The sequence below is a fragment of the Pagrus major genome, chromosome 2, assembly GCF_040436345.1.
Source record: "Pagrus major chromosome 2, Pma_NU_1.0".
Lineage (NCBI taxonomy): Eukaryota > Metazoa > Chordata > Actinopteri > Spariformes > Sparidae > Pagrus > Pagrus major.
Window position 1 is genome coordinate 24,402,278 of NC_133216.1, and position 19,080 is coordinate 24,421,357.

General features: G+C 41.5%; 1 protein-coding gene across 2 annotated transcripts; it reads right to left on the reverse strand.

Annotated features, from left to right (window-relative positions):
- Positions 1 to 3,476: 3,476 nt before the first annotated feature.
- tsku (tsukushi small leucine rich proteoglycan homolog (Xenopus laevis)) lies at positions 3,477 to 13,327 on the reverse strand. Of its 2 annotated transcripts, none has more exons than XM_073481029.1 (3): positions 13,096 to 13,327; positions 7,136 to 7,447; positions 3,477 to 6,482 (listed from the first exon to the last, which is right to left on the reverse strand). In XM_073481029.1, the coding sequence occupies exons 1-3, from the start codon at positions 13,108 to 13,110 to the stop codon at positions 5,742 to 5,744; spliced, it is 1,068 nt and encodes a 355-aa protein (XP_073337130.1). In that variant the 5' UTR covers positions 13,111 to 13,327; the 3' UTR covers positions 3,477 to 5,741. The 2 variants fall into 2 exon arrangements, with proteins under 2 accessions (XP_073337130.1, XP_073337137.1); XM_073481036.1 differs by lacking the exon at positions 13,096 to 13,327 and adding an exon at positions 8,156 to 8,250.
- Positions 13,328 to 19,080: the final 5,753 nt, after the last annotated feature.

The window sequence follows — 19,080 nt, forward strand, 5'->3', positions numbered from 1 at the left end:
CTTCCCTCTGTTATTAATCATATGCAAGCCCCTTTGGAGAATCCCAATGACTGTCTCAAACTACAAAGTGGCATCATGTCTTTTATGAGAGTCAAATTCAATGAATATGTCGCATTTTCATTGTTTAAACCAAGTCTAATAGGATTTACCAAATGCATAATAATGCCATACATTGGCACAAACTCCAACAGTTTTAGTGGCTCTTAGACAAACAAGCAAATCTTTGTGGCCCGTGACAAGTTGAGCTGATCTTTTGTTTGTGTGAAAAACAAAACCTCTGTGCTGAGCTGCAGTGCGCTGACACAGTGCCTTGGTGTCTATTGTCACGGCAGCACGACAAGCCAGAGAGCATTCGGAGCATCAATACGTCAATATCACTGCTGTCCAATGAAAACTTCAAATCTGCTTCAACTCTTCTGGAAATACAAAAACAGGTTATTGTCAAGTAAATAAACACTCTAAACAAATAGCTTCTGGGAGTTGCTCCTAGAAAAAAACATTCTTGAGTTTCACGGCGTCCCGCGGGAATGAAAAGTAAAACCTTGCAGAGTTCGGAGCGGTACGGGCTCATTGTTGAGGCAAAGTGAATTAGCTGCTTGGATAGCCTGATCCTCCAGAGGGTCTATCAGGGAAGGTCAAATTACATTTGTTTGATAGCTGCTCAAGCAAGAACAGCGCACTTAATAAAGACACCCTGGTTCTGCTTGCCTGAATTAATTATACACAGTTCAAAGCTTCCCTCTGCTTTGAAGTAATTACATCTCGGAGCCAGACCTCTGCAGAGAGGCAAGTGATTGCCTTATGATTTGTTCGCTCACATGTCCCACACTCCACAAAAACACACCTAAATTGAGTTGTTTTCAAAATATGAAATGAATTGTGATGCTTGAAAATGCTCTTTAAACCGTGGGTGTGCTTTGAAAAACAAACTGAGAACAAGAAATTCAGGTAGATAAAGCCCCCTTTTATTCAGTAAAAGCTGAGGCAAGTCTTATTAAGTCCTGTTTAAACTTGCATAAATGTGAATCTGCTGTTTGTTTAGTAGAGATTGCACCACAAACATAGGCACATTAAAATGCTGTCTTTTCAGGCATCACCTGACTGAAAGCACGTCCCACTCACTCAAGGTCTCTATTGACCCACTATCAACTTTATCTACAGAGAACAACCAGAAAAAGGATCTTTGCTCTCCTGATTACTGTCCCTCTTCCTATCTGACTGTTATTTAGAGTAGGCACTGTATTTATGTGATGACATTACTTCAAACCAAGAAAACAAGATGTCATGACAAAACTTCCAACACTGTCATTGCTCCATGGACGTATTTGAACACGCCTGGGTTCTTTACTTTCATGGGAAGTTAACCTTCTGTTTCAACCGTTAGGCAACCGTATCCAGGTTAACTCTTGGTCACTGCACCTCTTTTTGAGTTCAGCATGGTTTGTTTTTCCAGTGTCAAGCAGAAATGTCAACATTTCTGTTCAGATCTCTATCGATTCCAGCTCTGACAAGAACTTCTGCAACCCCGCTAGCTGTAAACACGTCCAAGTTGCCAGAATGAAACGTTAGCGTTGCACGCTTGTGCGTTAAAGGTACGATATGTAATTATTTCAGGTGAAAATGCTCAAAAATAGATTAAAATCATCAACAGAATGTGAGAAAATAACAGTTTTGACATTACATCGAAGACGTCTATGTAGTGTGTTGCAGAGATATTTGCTGAAGTTATACCACTCTGAGCTAGCTTACCGCTAGCTGCATGGCTAACTGAGCTAGTTGGCTAACGGCAGCTATAGATAGCAGCGGTTTGTGGTCAATCTGATGATCTGCTACCCCCTATTTGTTTAAAGTACGAATTTGAGAGGAGGCCAATTTTTACATATTGCATCTTTAAATGTGTACGTTCCATACGTTATCATATCAACATTTCTACAATCCCAACATAAACAAATGTAAAGTTTCAACATAAATATGGTTTTTAGCATTTATTCTGGCTGGGTTGGGTTAGTAAAACATTGTTAGATGTTCTCTCATAGATTGTGCTTCATCGTGTGTTTTCTTGGAACTGAGCAGCAGACACATGTACAAAGCATCATTGTTGTCAGCCAGCAAGTCTGCAATGTATCATAAAGATCGCAGGACATGTGTGCTGCTTTTCAACACATCTCTGGAGCAGACAGATGGGCATTGTGAGGAGCAAACTGAAATGTAAACAGACACATGACCTGATCTTCACTCGGTGTATCTTTCTGATTAAGTCCTTGCCCCCACTAAAATCTTAGTCATGTGGCAAACACACGGCACTTCAACCTGAAACCATAATGACACACACTTGACTTCATGTGCAGACATGAAGAGCTACAACCGTGGGACCACAGTGAAAAAAAATCCTCTTACTTTTGATGTGTAACCTGATTTGTTGTGCTGATGCATTCCCTGAATGTCTCTGCAATTTCACAGTGACATTCATCACCGCGCTACTGAATGCAACAGGGACTGTTTCTGATGGATGGCTGGTTCCTTAGGTCTCAACATGCCAGCACTTCAGGAGATGGACAAAAAACACCACCAACATCTGGAAGTGTTTTCTGCAATGGGGTCAATCCAGAGAGGGCTCTCCAGCAGCCTCATACCCACTTGAAGAGAATAGTCCCATTCACACATACACCAGCTTAAAGTGACTCAAACACAACTGGAGGGAATTTGGCTTGTTTAAAGACTCACCAGAGGTCCTCTGTATTCTCAAGCACGTACAACCATGATGCAATCTGTGAAAAAAACCTTTAGTTTAGTCAGCCTTACTTTGGCTGTTTCTGGGTGTCTCGGAGTTTAAAAGATGTGTCACAGGAAGGAGGGCATATACATACATGAGTGTTTTCTCTGTCTCACAGGACAAAAACACTCATTGTCAGACACCACACAGGAGATCTGTAAACTGCCATGACTGAAACCCGGCTTTCTTTCCCTCTTCCTCTTTTCTCTTCTCGTCTCCTTCCCTGCCACCTCCTTGGCAGGTTACCAGCAGTGTAGCGTGGTATTCTGTCAAACCCTGGCGTTTCTGCCCACTTTACTGTGTTTTTTAAGGACCGTTCAAAACCACAAGTGTGTGTATGACAGTGTCTGTGCATCCAGACACTTTCAAGTAAATACAGCAACAACAAAAAAAAAGCTCTACACAAAAACATGCTACTGAGCTGTAAAAAGAAAAGAAGCTGTTGTGAGGGTGAAGCTTTGAAATCCAAGCTTTCCTCTTGTCCTATAGAGGGGCACACCCTGCTATGAGTCAGTCCAGTGCTTACAAACGCATCACACTTTGCTTTGAAAAACAGGATCTCATGCAAACCGTTAAATACAGTGTTGACACAGGCACGTTCTTTCCTTGTTTGTGGTTTTCGCTTTTAATGTGTGTTTATGCTCCTTCGCTGACACACCCAACAATTCTTTGTCATTCCTTACATCAAACAGCGAGCCGCAAGTGTGAGAATAGTCATTTTATTACACATATGATTCATATACAGTATATATAAAGTTATATACAATATAGTTACATACACACACATATAAACTTCTACACCGAGACTGGGCTAATTTGACTTTCAATTAACCAAGTTAAAAAAGGTGGATTTCCTTTCAAATTTCCAAACCAAAACACTAAAGGCCATGAGCCTTTTACACATTGCTGACATTCAAAAACCCTAACATGCAGTCTTGAGGCTGATCGTCCCCTTGGGTCCACAGAAATACCACAGGAATGCCAAGGTAAGGCTACACAAGACAGCACAGTGCGGCATGCCGTTTAGTCATCAACATCAACATACTGGCATCACTTCATTACATGTGAAAGTTGCCGTACTTCATTGGTCAAAGTTTGCATTAAAACAGCGGTCTTGCTCAACTGGAGGCTGATTTGACAGCAGGTCAAAATAAAGTCCCGGTCAACGTGGTCACATGTTTGTTTACGCCTGTTGTGTAAAAACAAACAAAACACAAATCAGCGAGCGAGATGTCAAAGGCTGCATGAACCGAATTTGCAAAGGCTGTGCACCGAACCTCGTCTCATTATGAGGACTCATTTTCCAAACACAATGGACAAGTTGTCAGACTCGGGCTAGTATTCATGGAGACTAATTCAAGTAATGAAATGGTCATTTTGCGGGTGTAACAAGAAAAGATCTTTACACTCAGCTGGGTTTAGTTACAGTGTGTGTAACAAGACTTTACTGGAGGTTTCCCAACCAGACCGTTCTCAATAAAAGTATCCTAGTCCTTGGATTGTACATTTTCACATTTTTGGGAAGAACACCATTAGCCTTCTCACTGAGAGTTAGATAAGAACACTGACACCACTCTTATGTCTGTAAGGTAATACAAAGCTACAGCCAGCAGCCAAGATAATCCAGTTAGCTTAGCTGGGAATAAAGACAGGAAACAGGTGGAAACAGCGAGCCTGGCTCTGTCCAAAAGAAAAATAATCCAGCTATTTAACAGATTATATCTCATTTCTTTATACGCAGAACAATCACAAGTGTAGAAACAACAGCTTGTGGTTGTTCAGGGGATCTCCGCCGGTTGCTTTGAGACCTCATGGTGAGGACATCAAGACTCAAGGAAGTCGCTGAACTGGCCATGAAACAGCACCTCCCCCTACAACCACGACCACTTTACTTTGGTGTTCGATGGCTTAAACAAACAAGACATATCATGTTAATTACTGAGCTTTAGTGCTGGTAGGTGGATTTGTACTGTTGGACAGCATTAGGCTCGCTCTTTCCCCCCGTTTCCATTCTTTGTGCTAAGCTATGCTAGCTTGAAGCTATCAATCTTCAGATCTAACTCACCTCTAGAAAGTGAATATGTGCATTTCCCAAAACTCTCCCTTTAATCGTTTCAATAAAGCATCACATTCAAAGTCAAATGAAAAATCTTAGTGGTCAACAGTCGTAAAATATTTCTTCAGTCGGGATATTATGAGCGATGCATTGCTGGTTTTATGTTAGACTGGGTGACATTTCGGCCATGTGTAAGTGCATCGTCATTAAAAAAAATACCATGACTGGAAAAAGTGCAAATAACTCTTAATATGGTCCCACTTTAAATGAAGTACATGATGTAAAAACATTGCTTAAAGTTTTGGTTTGATGAAAGGTTCTGAAATGGTTCTGTGCTATCAAAGATAACATCTTGTCATAGTGTTTCAAAGAAGGTACAAGAGTTCATGAAGGCTACATTAAACCTTTAAGGCATATTCCAGTTTCACCTCAGAACAGAGGTAATTAAGTAGGGGTATCACAAAAAAATGTTTTGCATATCAAAGACGATAAGGCACGGCTCTGGCATCAAGATTGTGAGGGCTGGAGGTTATTCTCTATCAGAACTAGATTGTACAATGCGCTGTCGGACCACATCGGAAAGTGTTATCGTTGTTATGAATGACGACAAAAGAAGGCGCAGTGAAAAGCCAGCCATCATGGGTTGCAGTATTGTTTAAAAAGTGGGGATGATGGAGAACATTTTTACTTGGTGTTGCACTCGGTTGTACATATGAAATGTTAGAGAAATAGTTGTGTCAAGAATGAAAAAAACATAAAGTTGGTGTGAATGTCAGATCCTCAGTTTCAGAATGACACAGAAATGGTCAGACACAGCCTCCTCTAATCCAACATTGAAAAGCTTCAGGTACAACCTATTCAACCACCCAATGAGTTTACTGGCCGCTTCAGGAGTGGTCCATGTCCACAGCCTCACAACACAACACCCTCCACATTACAGGTGAGCACCTCGTTGTGTTGGACCTGACCCAGCTGCCGGTGGAACTGTCCCTGTTTCTGGGTCCTCCAGCACTGGATGCTTTCTCCCAGTGTAATGCTCTTTATACTGGGCAAGTGGGTCAACATGTTATTTGGCAAGGACACCACACCAGAGCCAGACAAATTCAGCTCTTGCAGGGAGTCCAGTCCGCTGAAGACCGCGGGGCTCAGATTCTTGAGCTTGGGGTTGTTTGAGAGATCCAGAACTTGCAGGCTCTGCAGGCCATTGAAGCTGTGTGGCTCGATTTCCTGAAGCTCAGGAAGGCCACTGATGTATAAATAAACCAGATCTTTCAGCTGAGCGAAAGCCCCCTCCTTGATGCAGGTGATGGGGTTATCGTCTAGATTGAGGTACCTCAGCGGAAGACCTCCAAGCTTCGGTACGCTCAGCAGCCGATTTGCTGACAGATTTAAGCTTTGAATGTGTAGTACTCTTCCATGCAAAGTCATGGAGACCGACACAAGCTTGTTATGAGACAGATCCACGTTGAGAGGTTCCCCATTGACTTTAGAAGTGAACGCGTCCATGTCAAACTCTTGGAAGCTGTTGTGGCTGAGGTCAACTTCAGCCAAAGGGAGGCCGGAGAAACAGCTCGGGGAGAGGCTCTCCAGGTGGTTCTGGCTGAGATCCAGAGTCTCCAGGTAACGCAGCTTGGACAAAGCATTGGGGCTTATCTGAAAATGTGAAGGCGAGGGAGAGCAGAACAAAGATGCATTCAGAGACACAAGTTGAAGATATAGTGAAATAATAATATACTGTGAGATTTGACATATATATCCTCATATAAATCAAATACTGTTTAAAAAAAATCATTTTTTAGTATTTCTGTACAATAAAAAAAAAGATCACTTTTAAATACTTTTAATGACTCCGGTACAATCTACAGTGTACAGTGTACAACACACATCTATCCAAACAAAATGAACTGTGCTCTTATGTCATTTAAATAAAATAAAGAGACAAATCGCCAGAAACGCGTCACCAGCAAAACCATTGCTTCCCTAAGGGAAAAGGAGGGGGTGCTCCTTTCTTGCTCTATGTGTCATGTTTTTTTTGCAGTTTTTAGAAGTTAATATATAATGTAATGTAATTTATGTAATATAAAACAACTTGTCATTAAATCAGTCACATATGATGGATGGATGCGCACAGCCTGGCTCCACAGGCTGTAACACCAAAAGTTCACTGAATTCAGAATGGATGAATTATTAATTATAAATAAAACTTTTTTTTTTTGTTTGTCTCAGTAAGAATGTGTGACCTTTTTAAAGGCTACATCTCATTATAGACCAAAAAAGTCTTTACTCAAGTTCCTCAAACCACTGACCTTTGTTATATGGTTGCTGCTTAGGTCCAAGCTAACCAGGGTAGTGTAGCCTGGACCAGCTAACATGGTGTCACTGAGCGGGCCCATGGTGATGGAGGACAGGTCTAGGTGAGAAGTGTCCAGCGGGATGGGGATGGGCATGGCGGTGCTGGGTCCCAGCCCTCGGCAGTCCACCCTGGTCAGGCTAAAGCTGTCGAACAGGCCGAAGCTTTCCACCTCACAGCGGCAACCAGGGTGGCAGTTCTTGACGGCGCTGGACTGGACAGAGGCCAGCAGTGATAGGCTGAGCCACAGGAGGAGTGCCATTATAGCCTGGAGAGAGAGCAAGTTCTTTATTTACATCTGAAGTCTTTTTAACCTGCCACTCTCACTGAGGTAGGAGTAAAAAACATCTTTTATGATGTTCAAAACAGCTTTCATGCTACAATCAGAGAGAGAAAAATGCACAACTACAGTCACCAGATCAGATCAGTACACTTTGTCCAAACTAATTAAAAAGAACACCTTGTTTGTGTTAGAAACTGGAGGAGCTGTCCCTGCCCCAATATGACCTTCAAGGTATTTATTAAGCTCTGTGAGAAGATTTTAAGCTTTTATTTGTGCAACGTGAGTAGCCCCAATTTCCCTCCTTCTTGGCTTCCCAACGGGCGTGACCTAATTTATTTTGATCAAAGAGTTCATTTGCACTTTCTTCGTTTACTCTGTACGCGTGATTGTAATAATGAAAATTTGAGCGGCTAATCCCTGCTCCATTTTAATATTCGGGAAAAAAAACTTCTTAACTTCTCCTTCTGAAAAAGATACTGTAATGGTCTAATACCACAGTAGCACTGCAAGTGAGATAATAGAGGAAGCTTCAAAATCTAAAAAGGAAACACAGCATGCACATTCAAAAATTATGAAACAATAACTTTACAGTATGAATTACAAACTCCTAAAGAAGAGAATAAAATATGACATAATATAATATATAAATGAAAAAGACAGTTTTGTTTAAAACCAGAGAAGATCCTGTCATACCTTTCTTTCAACTGTTTCTGCAGCTGTTGCTGTCCCTCTATGTGTGTCAGTCTGTGTGTAAATCAGTGGTGCTCACCGAGTTCAACTTGAGCAACGTGTACAGTACACACGCGCACACAAACACTTAAATAAGTATGAAAATTGGACAGAGGTGAAGAGTTGCGTAACAGGTGCACATGAACAGTCATGGTCTAGTGACTCATGACACAGCAGAGCAGTGTGTTTCAGATACCATCCAGAGTTTTACAGCACCATGTTAAGTTAAATAAAGCTTTTCAAAATACATTTAAAGCTCAAAACCTGATGCAGAATTGTAGAATTTGTTATTTGTTTTCTCATATTCTTGAAGGTGTTTGTTTATATTATAAACAAGTAAGTTACTGAGCGCACTCTTGTTCAAAATTCAGTTAGATTTTTAATAAGCAAATCCAACCTTTCAGAGAAATGTATGTTCCTGCTAAAATCAGTACAATTAAATGCTCTGTAATCCTCGGACTGACCTGTGTTTTAAATTCAGACAGACTTTTTAGAGTGTGCAGTTAAGATGCGCTAAGTGACTCAGGTTATGGCTGTAATCAGGTATATTATCTAACAGGGGTAAATGTTATTCATCTAGGCTTATGTAACAGGATGAGGTTGCAAGCCCGCATAGTACTTGTGGGTCAACATATGTAGGCTGATTACAATGGCTCAAAGTCTGCTCAGACAGAGCTGTGTTTCTTTAGTTTTAACCCATGAACTCACTTATTGGCTGCTTGTAACACTGAGAATGTCTGATTCTATAATGAAATCACCTGACTGATTGTAGTGTAGCGCGCTTGTGACAACGAAAGTACAAGGGCCATGTATGTTTTAGTCTTTGAGGTGAGAGTTCAGTCACTGTTATCTTATTCTCCTACATAAAGAATGTAACTTTAAATGGTGACAAACTAGATTTGAAGCACCTTTCAACTAAATCCAGGGAATCTTAATATAAAGAAAACAAGCAAAAAATAGTTTAGTGACTGAAAAACACAAGTTTTTGTTAACTTTGTTGGTGTTCAGTCTCTTAACATAAAAAAGACAATAATAAAATCAGTATGTGAAGTTGTCTCTAGCCTCCAGACGCTATGATTTCATGATTATGTGTGTGTGTGCGTGCATGCGTTCTTGCGTGTGTATACAAATGTACCTACTGCATAACCTGACGCACAGACAGTTTGTTACACATCTGCGAAGTCGCCCTTTGAAACCATTGTGGAAAAGGACAGACACAAAACTTCTCAACAGGTGACCGGATGAACCACCCGTCTGTCACCGTCTATCACGGGCTAACTTCTACAAACCACATCAACAGTAGGGGAGTGCTACCACCAGTGGAGCCCTTTGGTAAAAGAAAGAAAGGGTTTTAAGGGTAAGGTTAGAATTAAGTTCAGCTTAGGGTGAGGGTTTAGGGTTGGGCAATTAGTTGTGATGGTTTAGGATAAGGGGCTAGAGAATGCATTATGTCAATTAGGGTGTGTGTGTGTTTTGAGTTCAGGCTAGAGTCCGTCAGCTGTGTAGGTTCCTCTCCTTACCAATTAAGCTGAGGATACAAATCTTTCACCCGCTGGACAAAATTTAACCAGATGTTTAATGGTTGAGCTATTGAGAAGCTCAATAATAATCCACCCATGCAATGAATCACTCATAAAAGACAGAGAGGAATGTCAATGAATGACCTGATCAATGGATTCTCGATATCTTAAAAGATATTGGTAGTATGAGACCAGATTTCATACATAGTGTTTAGGATATTAACTCCACACTTCGAGGTTTTATAGCAACTGCTAAACTTGTATTTTTCTGTGTATATATCACATCATTGGCTGATTTAATAATGATAATAAGGTCCTTCTCAGCCCTCCCTGCAATTACAAGTTTTGTTCAACCTCAAGCAAACTGCAGGCCTCAAAAGAGATCAGCCTCGTTGTTAAACCACAAAGAAGCCACATGCAGACTAAACATGGGAAACTGCCAGTAAAACCAAGTGGTCATACGTTTTTTTTTACCACACCGCCCATCAGCAGCAGCTCGTCATCTACGTGTGGTTTCGCAGCCACATTCATTCGTCCCTCCTTCCTTTTTCCAAGCGTCCTTTGCTCCATCTGTTACTTCAGCGTGGATTGTGAACTTTCTGCGCCAGCTGTTCCTCTCAACCTCCTGCCAATAAATCTCAGCTAACAGCAAACTGCTGTTGCCGCTGCCTTCAAATCAGACACAGTCTAACTACCGCTATTACCCAAAGGCAACGGCAGTTCGGGCTGCGAACCCCCTGAGTGGACAATTGGCAAAGACCTGTGAAGTCACGCCCCAACACCTTCTCACTTTCAGAGGCCTCTTCACACCTTCTTGTCCTGGGAAAGAAGCACAACAACCCCTGCTGTCCTCCGAGGATCATCAGCCATTAGTTGTTTATTATGTATTTACCATCCTACAGCTACTGTATACTTTTCATGGCACAATTTTAACTAAACTACAACTTTTGCCAAACTTTTATTGTGATAATCCTATTACCGTTATCATCGTTATCGTGGTATCATCGTAAACACAATGATTAAATGTGTATCAAAATCCAATATAAAGCCCCATTTTTATTGCCCACAAGCAATATGCTTATCTTAAGTCAAGTAGCAGACTTTTTTTTCCAGCTGACTGTTTCTTTATCAAAATGCACAAAAAACAACACACATAAGAAACTATGCATTTAAAGCAGAAGACAGAATGAAGATCTGCTTTGGTTATCCCATTTACAACATTCATTTGCATCTATGTCACACATCATCTAGCCCTCAATTTGTTCAGCATCCTCTCCTCTTCTTCATCAGTCTTCTGATGTATCCTTCATGTCATTGAGACCGCTCTCTCCCAATTTAATCTTCCAGTTGAAGGCTGAAAACTGTGTAATTAGAAGATGGATGCCACGCTAATCCTTTTAGGCCAAATTAATGCATGACACTGAGGAGGAGGCTGTGAGTTTAAATTAAATTGATAGTACTTAAGTGTTTTAAAACAATTAGGCACCAGTGGGATGCCTACAATGACGGTGAATAAATTCATTCACAAGTCAGGAGACTGATCAAATTCATCAAAGTACATTTTAACGAAGCTGGAAGAGACAGTATTTCAGAAAAAGTGATGAAAGATTCAAAGGAGGTGTGGTTTAACGGCATGGTCTGAATATAATGACCACTTTTTTTCAAGAGACAATCTGATGTAATAGTTTAACTTCAGTATAGGCTGATCTCTGGCTAAAAGACGGTGAACTTTAATGTTGTGTATGTAAGACAGACCTTCAGACTTTTTTTCTCCAAGTTGATTTCAGCCAATAACAACATGATTGTTTCATTTGACACAACAAAATGCTGAAGTTGATATTAAAAGTCTAACTTACCAGAGGAGAAGAAAAGGCCGAAACCTTTCAGTCCTCTGCCTGTATTATAACAGTAGTGATGGTAGTGATGGTAGATGAAACTGATACTGATTTATCAGCTGATATGATCCATCAAAACTTGTTTGTCAGACATTTGTGACAAAGATACGTGATGGATATTTTACTTTTACTTCATTGTCTAAAACGACATCAGTGCACTGAAATAGTGCATTTTAAAGGTCTCAAGGAGACCGATAACTGATACTCCGAATCAATATAGATTTGCACAATCTTGGTGCAATTTCCTTGATTTTTCTCCATTTTCTGCCACTCTATGCTTACTCTCCACTACAATTTTTTGATAACCTAAGTGACTATTGCCAAAGTAGCACATTTTAAATTCATTATTATTTTTATCAGCAAATGGATGGAAAAAAAACACTGATACTGATAATAGGAAAAACGCACAATATCAGCCCAGATAATCAGCCAGGCTCATGATCAGCCTAGCCCTTGTAAATTAACTGGGCATTTAATAATTATAATGTATACAAAGAACCTTTTTTCTGCGTTATAATCTCTAAAAGAGGAGATGTTTTTATACGGAGGAGTATCAGACAGCATTTACGCCGATACTGATGTATCTGTGACGGGCCAATATCGGCCAAACGACAAATCAGTCAGGCTCTATTAGACAGTGATTTATCAGTAATAATAATCTGCTTATTGAAAACATGTTACAACACAGACACATTAAAAAGTAAGCTCCTTTTACAACTAAACAATATGCAACTTATTGCACCATTGCTACTTTTACATCAGTGACAAACTTCTTCCACCACTCTCTCTGTTACAACCAGCAGCTATCCTAACAAACCCTTATTATGCTCTTATTTTCCCCCTTTTTACACCTTCTGCATCATTTATAAGTCTGGCCAACTGAATTAGTCACTGCTCTCCCTGCATTACCACAGTGAGCCACTGCCCTGTCCCGGGAAGTTACCACAGGAGGCGGGTATACAGTCCCTGCATGGGCACCTCTGCAGATCAGATTTCCAGCAGCCGTACGTGGCAACCCGAGGAGAGGCGAGGACGCTGCTGCAGCCCTTTTTCGGTGAAATTAAACAAAACTGCGATGACATGTTCATCTCTGAGCACCGTTATTAATACCCTCAATGTCAACCCCGCCCCTCTTCAGCTGTCAATCACAACTCCACATGTCACCTCTGCGCGCATCAGTCGCAGGAGTTTTACGCTCTGCGTGAAAGTTTGTGTCTCCGTCTCAACATGTTGCGGTAACGACACACTTGAGCCCGGTCAGCTCGGTCGGGGCACCAGGGGCGGGTTTCTGAAACGCGGAGGCAAAACGTGAAATCTGATCCTCACCACGGAGGTCCGCTGGTTCCGCTGCGCGTGTCCGAAACTCCGCCGCCGAGAGACGAAGACCGAGCACACGCTTTTCTGACCGACACCGGAGGAACGTAATAATGAAACTGTCCCACTTTTTGGGACTTTTTCTCGCTTCGCCTGTGCTCGGAGAGCAACTTACTTTGGTGCCGTTCATCCAGACAGTCCGCTCTTCGGCCGTTTGTTTCACTTCACCGCTCCCATTTTCCAGACCCCCGCAGCGCTCCTGTGTCCCGCTGGCTCGCGTGTCTGCGGGTCCGCATGAGCTCCGCAGCTCCCTCCGTGTGTCTGCCCCGCCGCAAGAAACTGTCAGGAGCTGGAAACACTGGGACACACTCGTCTCTTCCCATCCCACAAAGTCCTCCGCCTCGCTTTTACCGCTGTCAAGCACGCCCGTTCACAAAATAAGCGCACTTCCGGTCTGTACTTTCCAAAATAAAACGCATAAAAGTGCAACTTTTACTTGTTACATTTCACTTCTGGTTTCATTCGTTTATGTCGCAACAGTTAGCTATATTCAGCCCATTAAATGTTGTGATCCTGTTCATAGTTCGTTCTTTCATTGTGTTGCCATGGTGCTTTTAATGTCAGTTTTTTTTTTTTTTTATTAATTATTTCACCTGCTAGCCTAATTAGCTTAGCTAAAACACATCAAGGTAAACTACACCTAAAGTTTTTTATTCCTTTGTTTTATTATAGTATGTATTTATTTTTTTTAGGTTGAACTTGAATAATTGGATTCAAATGGAAAACATAATTTTATGCACATGACCCCTCCAGGAAAATAGGCTATTTAATCTGGTCAGTATCATCATGGGTAAATACTATAATCATTCATGTAAGTCAAGAAAGTGTGGTATGGAAACGAATAAGCCTAAAATATTATCTTATCTTCTTTATTGATACTAGCTGATGAAAACCAGCCAACACACAGCCTGACTCTGCTGCCACATGGGTTGACTGTGTGATTTGCTGATAGGGTGAAACAATATAAATGAAGTGTGGTACAGTGGTATGTTTTGGCTGTGTATAGGGATCTATTTGAGGACTGTTACACTGACTGCTGAAATGAGAAGATGCCTTCATTACTTTTTTTGTGGGCTACACCTGCTATTATTTCATTTTTATGTTTCATTTATCTATGGATCTATTTTTATGCATTGTAAAAACAGCCTTATTGTTTTTGAGGGAATGCACAATCAATATTCCTACTCGAAACTGTAACGCACTAAATTGTTCTCCCTCGACCAATCTCACGCTTTTATTTTTGAAGGCCCAAACGTGTAGCTTCCGGTCTGGGTCTGCTGTCTCAGGTAGTCTGGACGCTGTTTGTCAGTGCGCCCTCTAGTGGAGAGGCCGCAAACAAAACCACATGCAAAGAAACCGAAAACATTGTTGCGCAACAACAAGGCGGCGGTTTGTTTCATTTGGCCTGCAGTTCACATTTTGATGAAACTGATTAAATAAAGTGAACAGGAAACCCAGACGCTTCCTGTTTCTGCCTAAGCAGCATATCTGGCCTGTGCAAAGAAAACAGCCATTAGTGTGGTAAACAACATTTTCAGAGACGGATCCTGCAGGTTTATATAAAGTAATAATAATAAATATGTAGTATGCTTACATTATGAGGAAACAGTTCTAGACAGGAATATTACAAAAGAGCCAAATGCAGCTTATTACAGGACAACGTGTGTGTGCATTGTTAAAGAACATAGAAAATATGTGGAGACGTTAGACTGCGTCCTCTTAGATGAGACACTGTAACAAGTTCTCTCAAAGGAGGGCCAGAAACACTCAGGTCAAGTGTGATGAATTATGATGAACATCTGTTACTGCTCACACAATGCTGAGGGGCCTCTGCTCGTCATCTGCTCCCTCAGCCATTGTTTTCCTCCTGAGAACATGACAGCATCACAGCACAGCACAGCACACACCCATACAAACTACACTCGCACTCTCAACAATACACACACGGCTTTTGTCTGAAATTAAGGGAAAAAAGAAACAAAAGAATGATGGCTGTGTCCTCTCAAGTCACGGGTAACTGTCGTACAGTAAGCTGCGGTGGAAAGAGGAACCTATTTGGCGTTACCCAACATGTAGATACTTGTATACACACACATCTCTTGCTTGTTGTGGTGTCTGGGAATCTTCAAGGGTGTAAAGATAAGATAAGGCTGGAGGCAGACAGAAAGCAGGGTGCAGGGTCAGTCTGAAAAAAGAACAACAACAAAAAAAACCTCAGAATCTGTGATATATGATAATGAATATCCTACACAGAGCAGACACTGCGATCACCAGATAGTGGATGTTTGTTGTTGTAGTCCACAAGTTTTACACGTTTTGAAATACAGTCCCACATTGTACTCCTATAACACTGTTGGACTTTCAAAACCTGGCATCCACATTTCCCACAATGCAACTTAACCCTTGAGTGACATCATTGGAGGCAGTTCAGATTGCATGCAGCTTCCTCTGGAGCCAGAAAACGGCATTGTGCTACTTCCCCCCCAAGACATGTAAACATATTTTAATGCATAAAAATCTGTGAAATGACCCTTTAAAAAAGAAAAAAAAAGGATTCCCAATGCAGAGTGTTGTCATGGAAATCATCCCTACTGAATCTAGGTTGAAAGAAGCAGTTATTCAGGTTTTTTTAGCATCCAAAGAGGTGAATCTTATGATACATGGGGTCTGTTCACTTTTATTCCAGTGCACAGTACAGTAAGTGTCACTGCAGGCTCGTCCACTAGATGGTGCCAGAGCTAAAAAATCCTCTAATAAACTGTCTGCAGTTGCACAGTAAAGGCTCATGAAGCAATTCAGATAAAGCAAGTCACTTTTAAACATACGAGTGCATTAATCGAAAATAACAGAAAATTAAAACGAGGTCAGTGCAGGTGCCACATTACAATAGTCAATAGCATTCCACCGTTCAGTATTGATTCATGACCTGTGCCTCAGCTGTGACCACCAAATGTGTGTATTGTGTTCTGGGTAGCTCTTCAGAAACCTTAATTTAAATTATGTTTAATATAGGCCTGAGATTTGTATTGATTCTGCATGAATAAAGCTGAACGTTATGTCCCAAAAGAGACTATAATGTTATTAAGAGTCTGTCTGAGCCAAAAGCAGTCTCACTCACATTGTTGCTCAAATGTGCCTTGATACAACCCTACTCTCCCTAATCAAGAAAAAGTCATTTAATTCATAGAGTGAATTGTATCTCATTCAGATCACATCATAATTAGTGGCGAATCCTCCTCAGTCTTGGTTGTAGCCCAAGTAACATTAAAGGATGGCCCATTGCAGGATAAGTTCACGAAAAAAAAAAGAAAATCCAGATGTTATCTCCTCACCCTCGTGCTGATGGAATGTTGGGTGAAGTTTTGTAGTCCACAAAACATTTCTGGAGCTTCACAACAAAACAGGGTTCCTTAACAATTGAAGTAGATGGGGACTTGTTAAAGATCGTAAAAAAAGCCACCAAGAAAAATCATGAAATGGCTCCAGCTCACCTGGAGTAATAAAAGTCTCCAGAAGCCCTGAGATCCCAAATTGATTTGAAAAGATGATATTTACACCCTTGATGTACGGTCAAGCTTGTGCGACCACTTCAGACAAGGTGCGTGCTAACACCTTTAGCTTAGCAGCTACAGTGAAGATTTTGGCTAAAAAGACGTGAATTACACCAGCCAAGCTGTGTGGAGCCATTGTAGGTCATTTTTCAGTTATTTTTTTTACATGTAAATCTCCATCTGTTGTTGTTAAGGAGAATGCTGCAACGCTGTTTTGCTGTGAAGCGCTAAAAAATGTTATGTGGACTACAGAACATCACCCGACTAATGTTCAGTAGATAATGACAGAATTGTTCATTTTTGGGTGACCTAATCCTTTAAGGGGTCTTGACCTTAACATTGACATGCAAGGTGTGATTGACTTTAAAATACAGTTCAAAATATTAATACACAGCAATTTTGTTCCCAGGTATCTTTATCTGCCTTTCACTGGTGTATTATTTCATGCCATCGCCTCATTTATTCTGTTATCCAAGCACCTGTTTATCTCCTTTTTACCCACTCAGCATTTCAGATATTTCTCCTTGTTCTACACAGATATGTGACTTGGCTTTGTTTGATTCATTTTAAGTCATTTTATTGATCTCCCTGTTCTACATTTTGAATCGTTACGTATTTTTGTTTTGCATCTGTTTATTCCATGACACTACTTTTTCACGTTTTTGGCTTGTGGAGACAAGCCGTCTGAGCAACATCAGATGTGCTGCGTTCACTGCTCGCTGGGTGGACGTAGTGCATAGCGCTGAGTCGTCGCTTCTGGCCTCTATTCCTGGATGCGGGACAGCGTTGTCAAGGTGGTACGTTTAAGAGGCTCATCAGCTTATGTGGGATATGGGTCAACAAAGGTGGAATCACTTTTCCAGCTCCATGTGCACACAATGCAGCGTAATATTCCTGCTGCATTTATGTGATGTTTCTTTACGGGTTTCACTGCCTTTCGTGCCGAGCAGTCAGGATTGAATTTGTCCTCCAGAGACACACACAGTGTCTCTCTGTCTGTCACACACACACAGAGGCAGCAAGCAGCCTTAGCCTGGTGTTGGTTGAAGCTCACCTTGGTTACTTGAAGCTTTGGTTGCTTTTACCTGAAACCAAACATAATGGCTCTGTCTTTGTAGTATTTATTTCCCTTCCTGATTATTTTAACAGTCAGTAAGCATGCAACATTACTTGTTTAGGCTGAAATTGATCATTTTTGCAGTGCTCTTGACAAATAAACACACCATAACGTGATATCAGGTAGTGGAGGCACCTGAACCTGAAGAATCTGCTGAAAAACAACAGATTTTTGATGTATTTTTGCAGTTGTTTGCTTTGTAATAATCACAGTCTAATCACAACCACTGCATGGTGTCATATGGTTCTGTTAAGTCATCCATCCAGCCCACATTTGTGCCTTGCGCCCTGTCATGCAAGGTTGATGTTGTGGCAACCAGCTGTTCCAGGGATCATTTAGCAGGCAGGCTGCGTCACCTGGTGGAGTCTTTTAAAAAAAAAAGACTGACGCAGGCAAAACGCAGCAGAACTCAGGGGACCCACAGGGAGAGCCCTTCGTTATCTTTAATTACCACCACTCCACCAGGGTTCAAATTCATTTTAATCTGCTGCACCGTGGGCATATTAGACCAATTAAAGCACGGAGTGCCATGTGGCTGAGGTGTCTCCATGGCGAGAAAAATGACCCCAGTCTGCACATCTGAACATGTTTGTTTACTAAATCAATCATATCATTAACTGAAATCAAATGGGGAAAAAGTGACTTGTGACTACACGTCCGGAGGAGTGTGATGGGGGAAGGCCTTGTTGGCTCTCCAGCCTGAATGATAACAAAGCTTTTAGAGTGGACTAAGGCCTGCTGTCAATCCTCTTATATTGTGCCTCACTGAAAATGGATTAGTGAATAACACCTATTGGCCCCAGGTCACTTTGGAGGGATTTGATTGAATGGGCCTGTAGCTGACACTGGCCTCCCATATTGATAATACAACAAACAGGCCTACTCGTCCATTTTTGTTATTTTAGAATAGTCTTTTTGGGAGGAAGGTTGCTCGTTTTTGCGTCACCTGGACTATGTGATTTTTTAAAAAAATTTTTTAAATACATATGAATGGGAGAAAAGCAGAGGAGCAGAGCAGAGGTGTTTTTTCCTCCTCCTCCTCCTCCTTCTTCAGACATGCAGCCTGTGAACAGAGGTGTTTGTGGAAACGCACGGGAGCCTTGAGAGGCGCTGACTGCGGGGCGTAAGCAGCTCTCCAGGGTGCTGAAGTTGTCTCCAAACGCCGGAGCGCTGCCTGTCAACTTCCAGCCCCTAATCCAAACACGATGACCTGTGTGCGTCTACTCCGAGGCGACGCCGTGGACCCTCGGGGTGAATAGGTGAGGTTTTCAGGGATGGTTAGGTGACGAATCGTGCGGATAAAGCAGATCCGAGAGGACACCTGTGCGATTGTCTCATCGGATCCAGACGCTGCCCTGATGGAGTCAAACAAACGGTGAGAGGCGCGTTCGTTTTCAACCCAGCCTTGTAATGATTTATAATCCGACTGTGA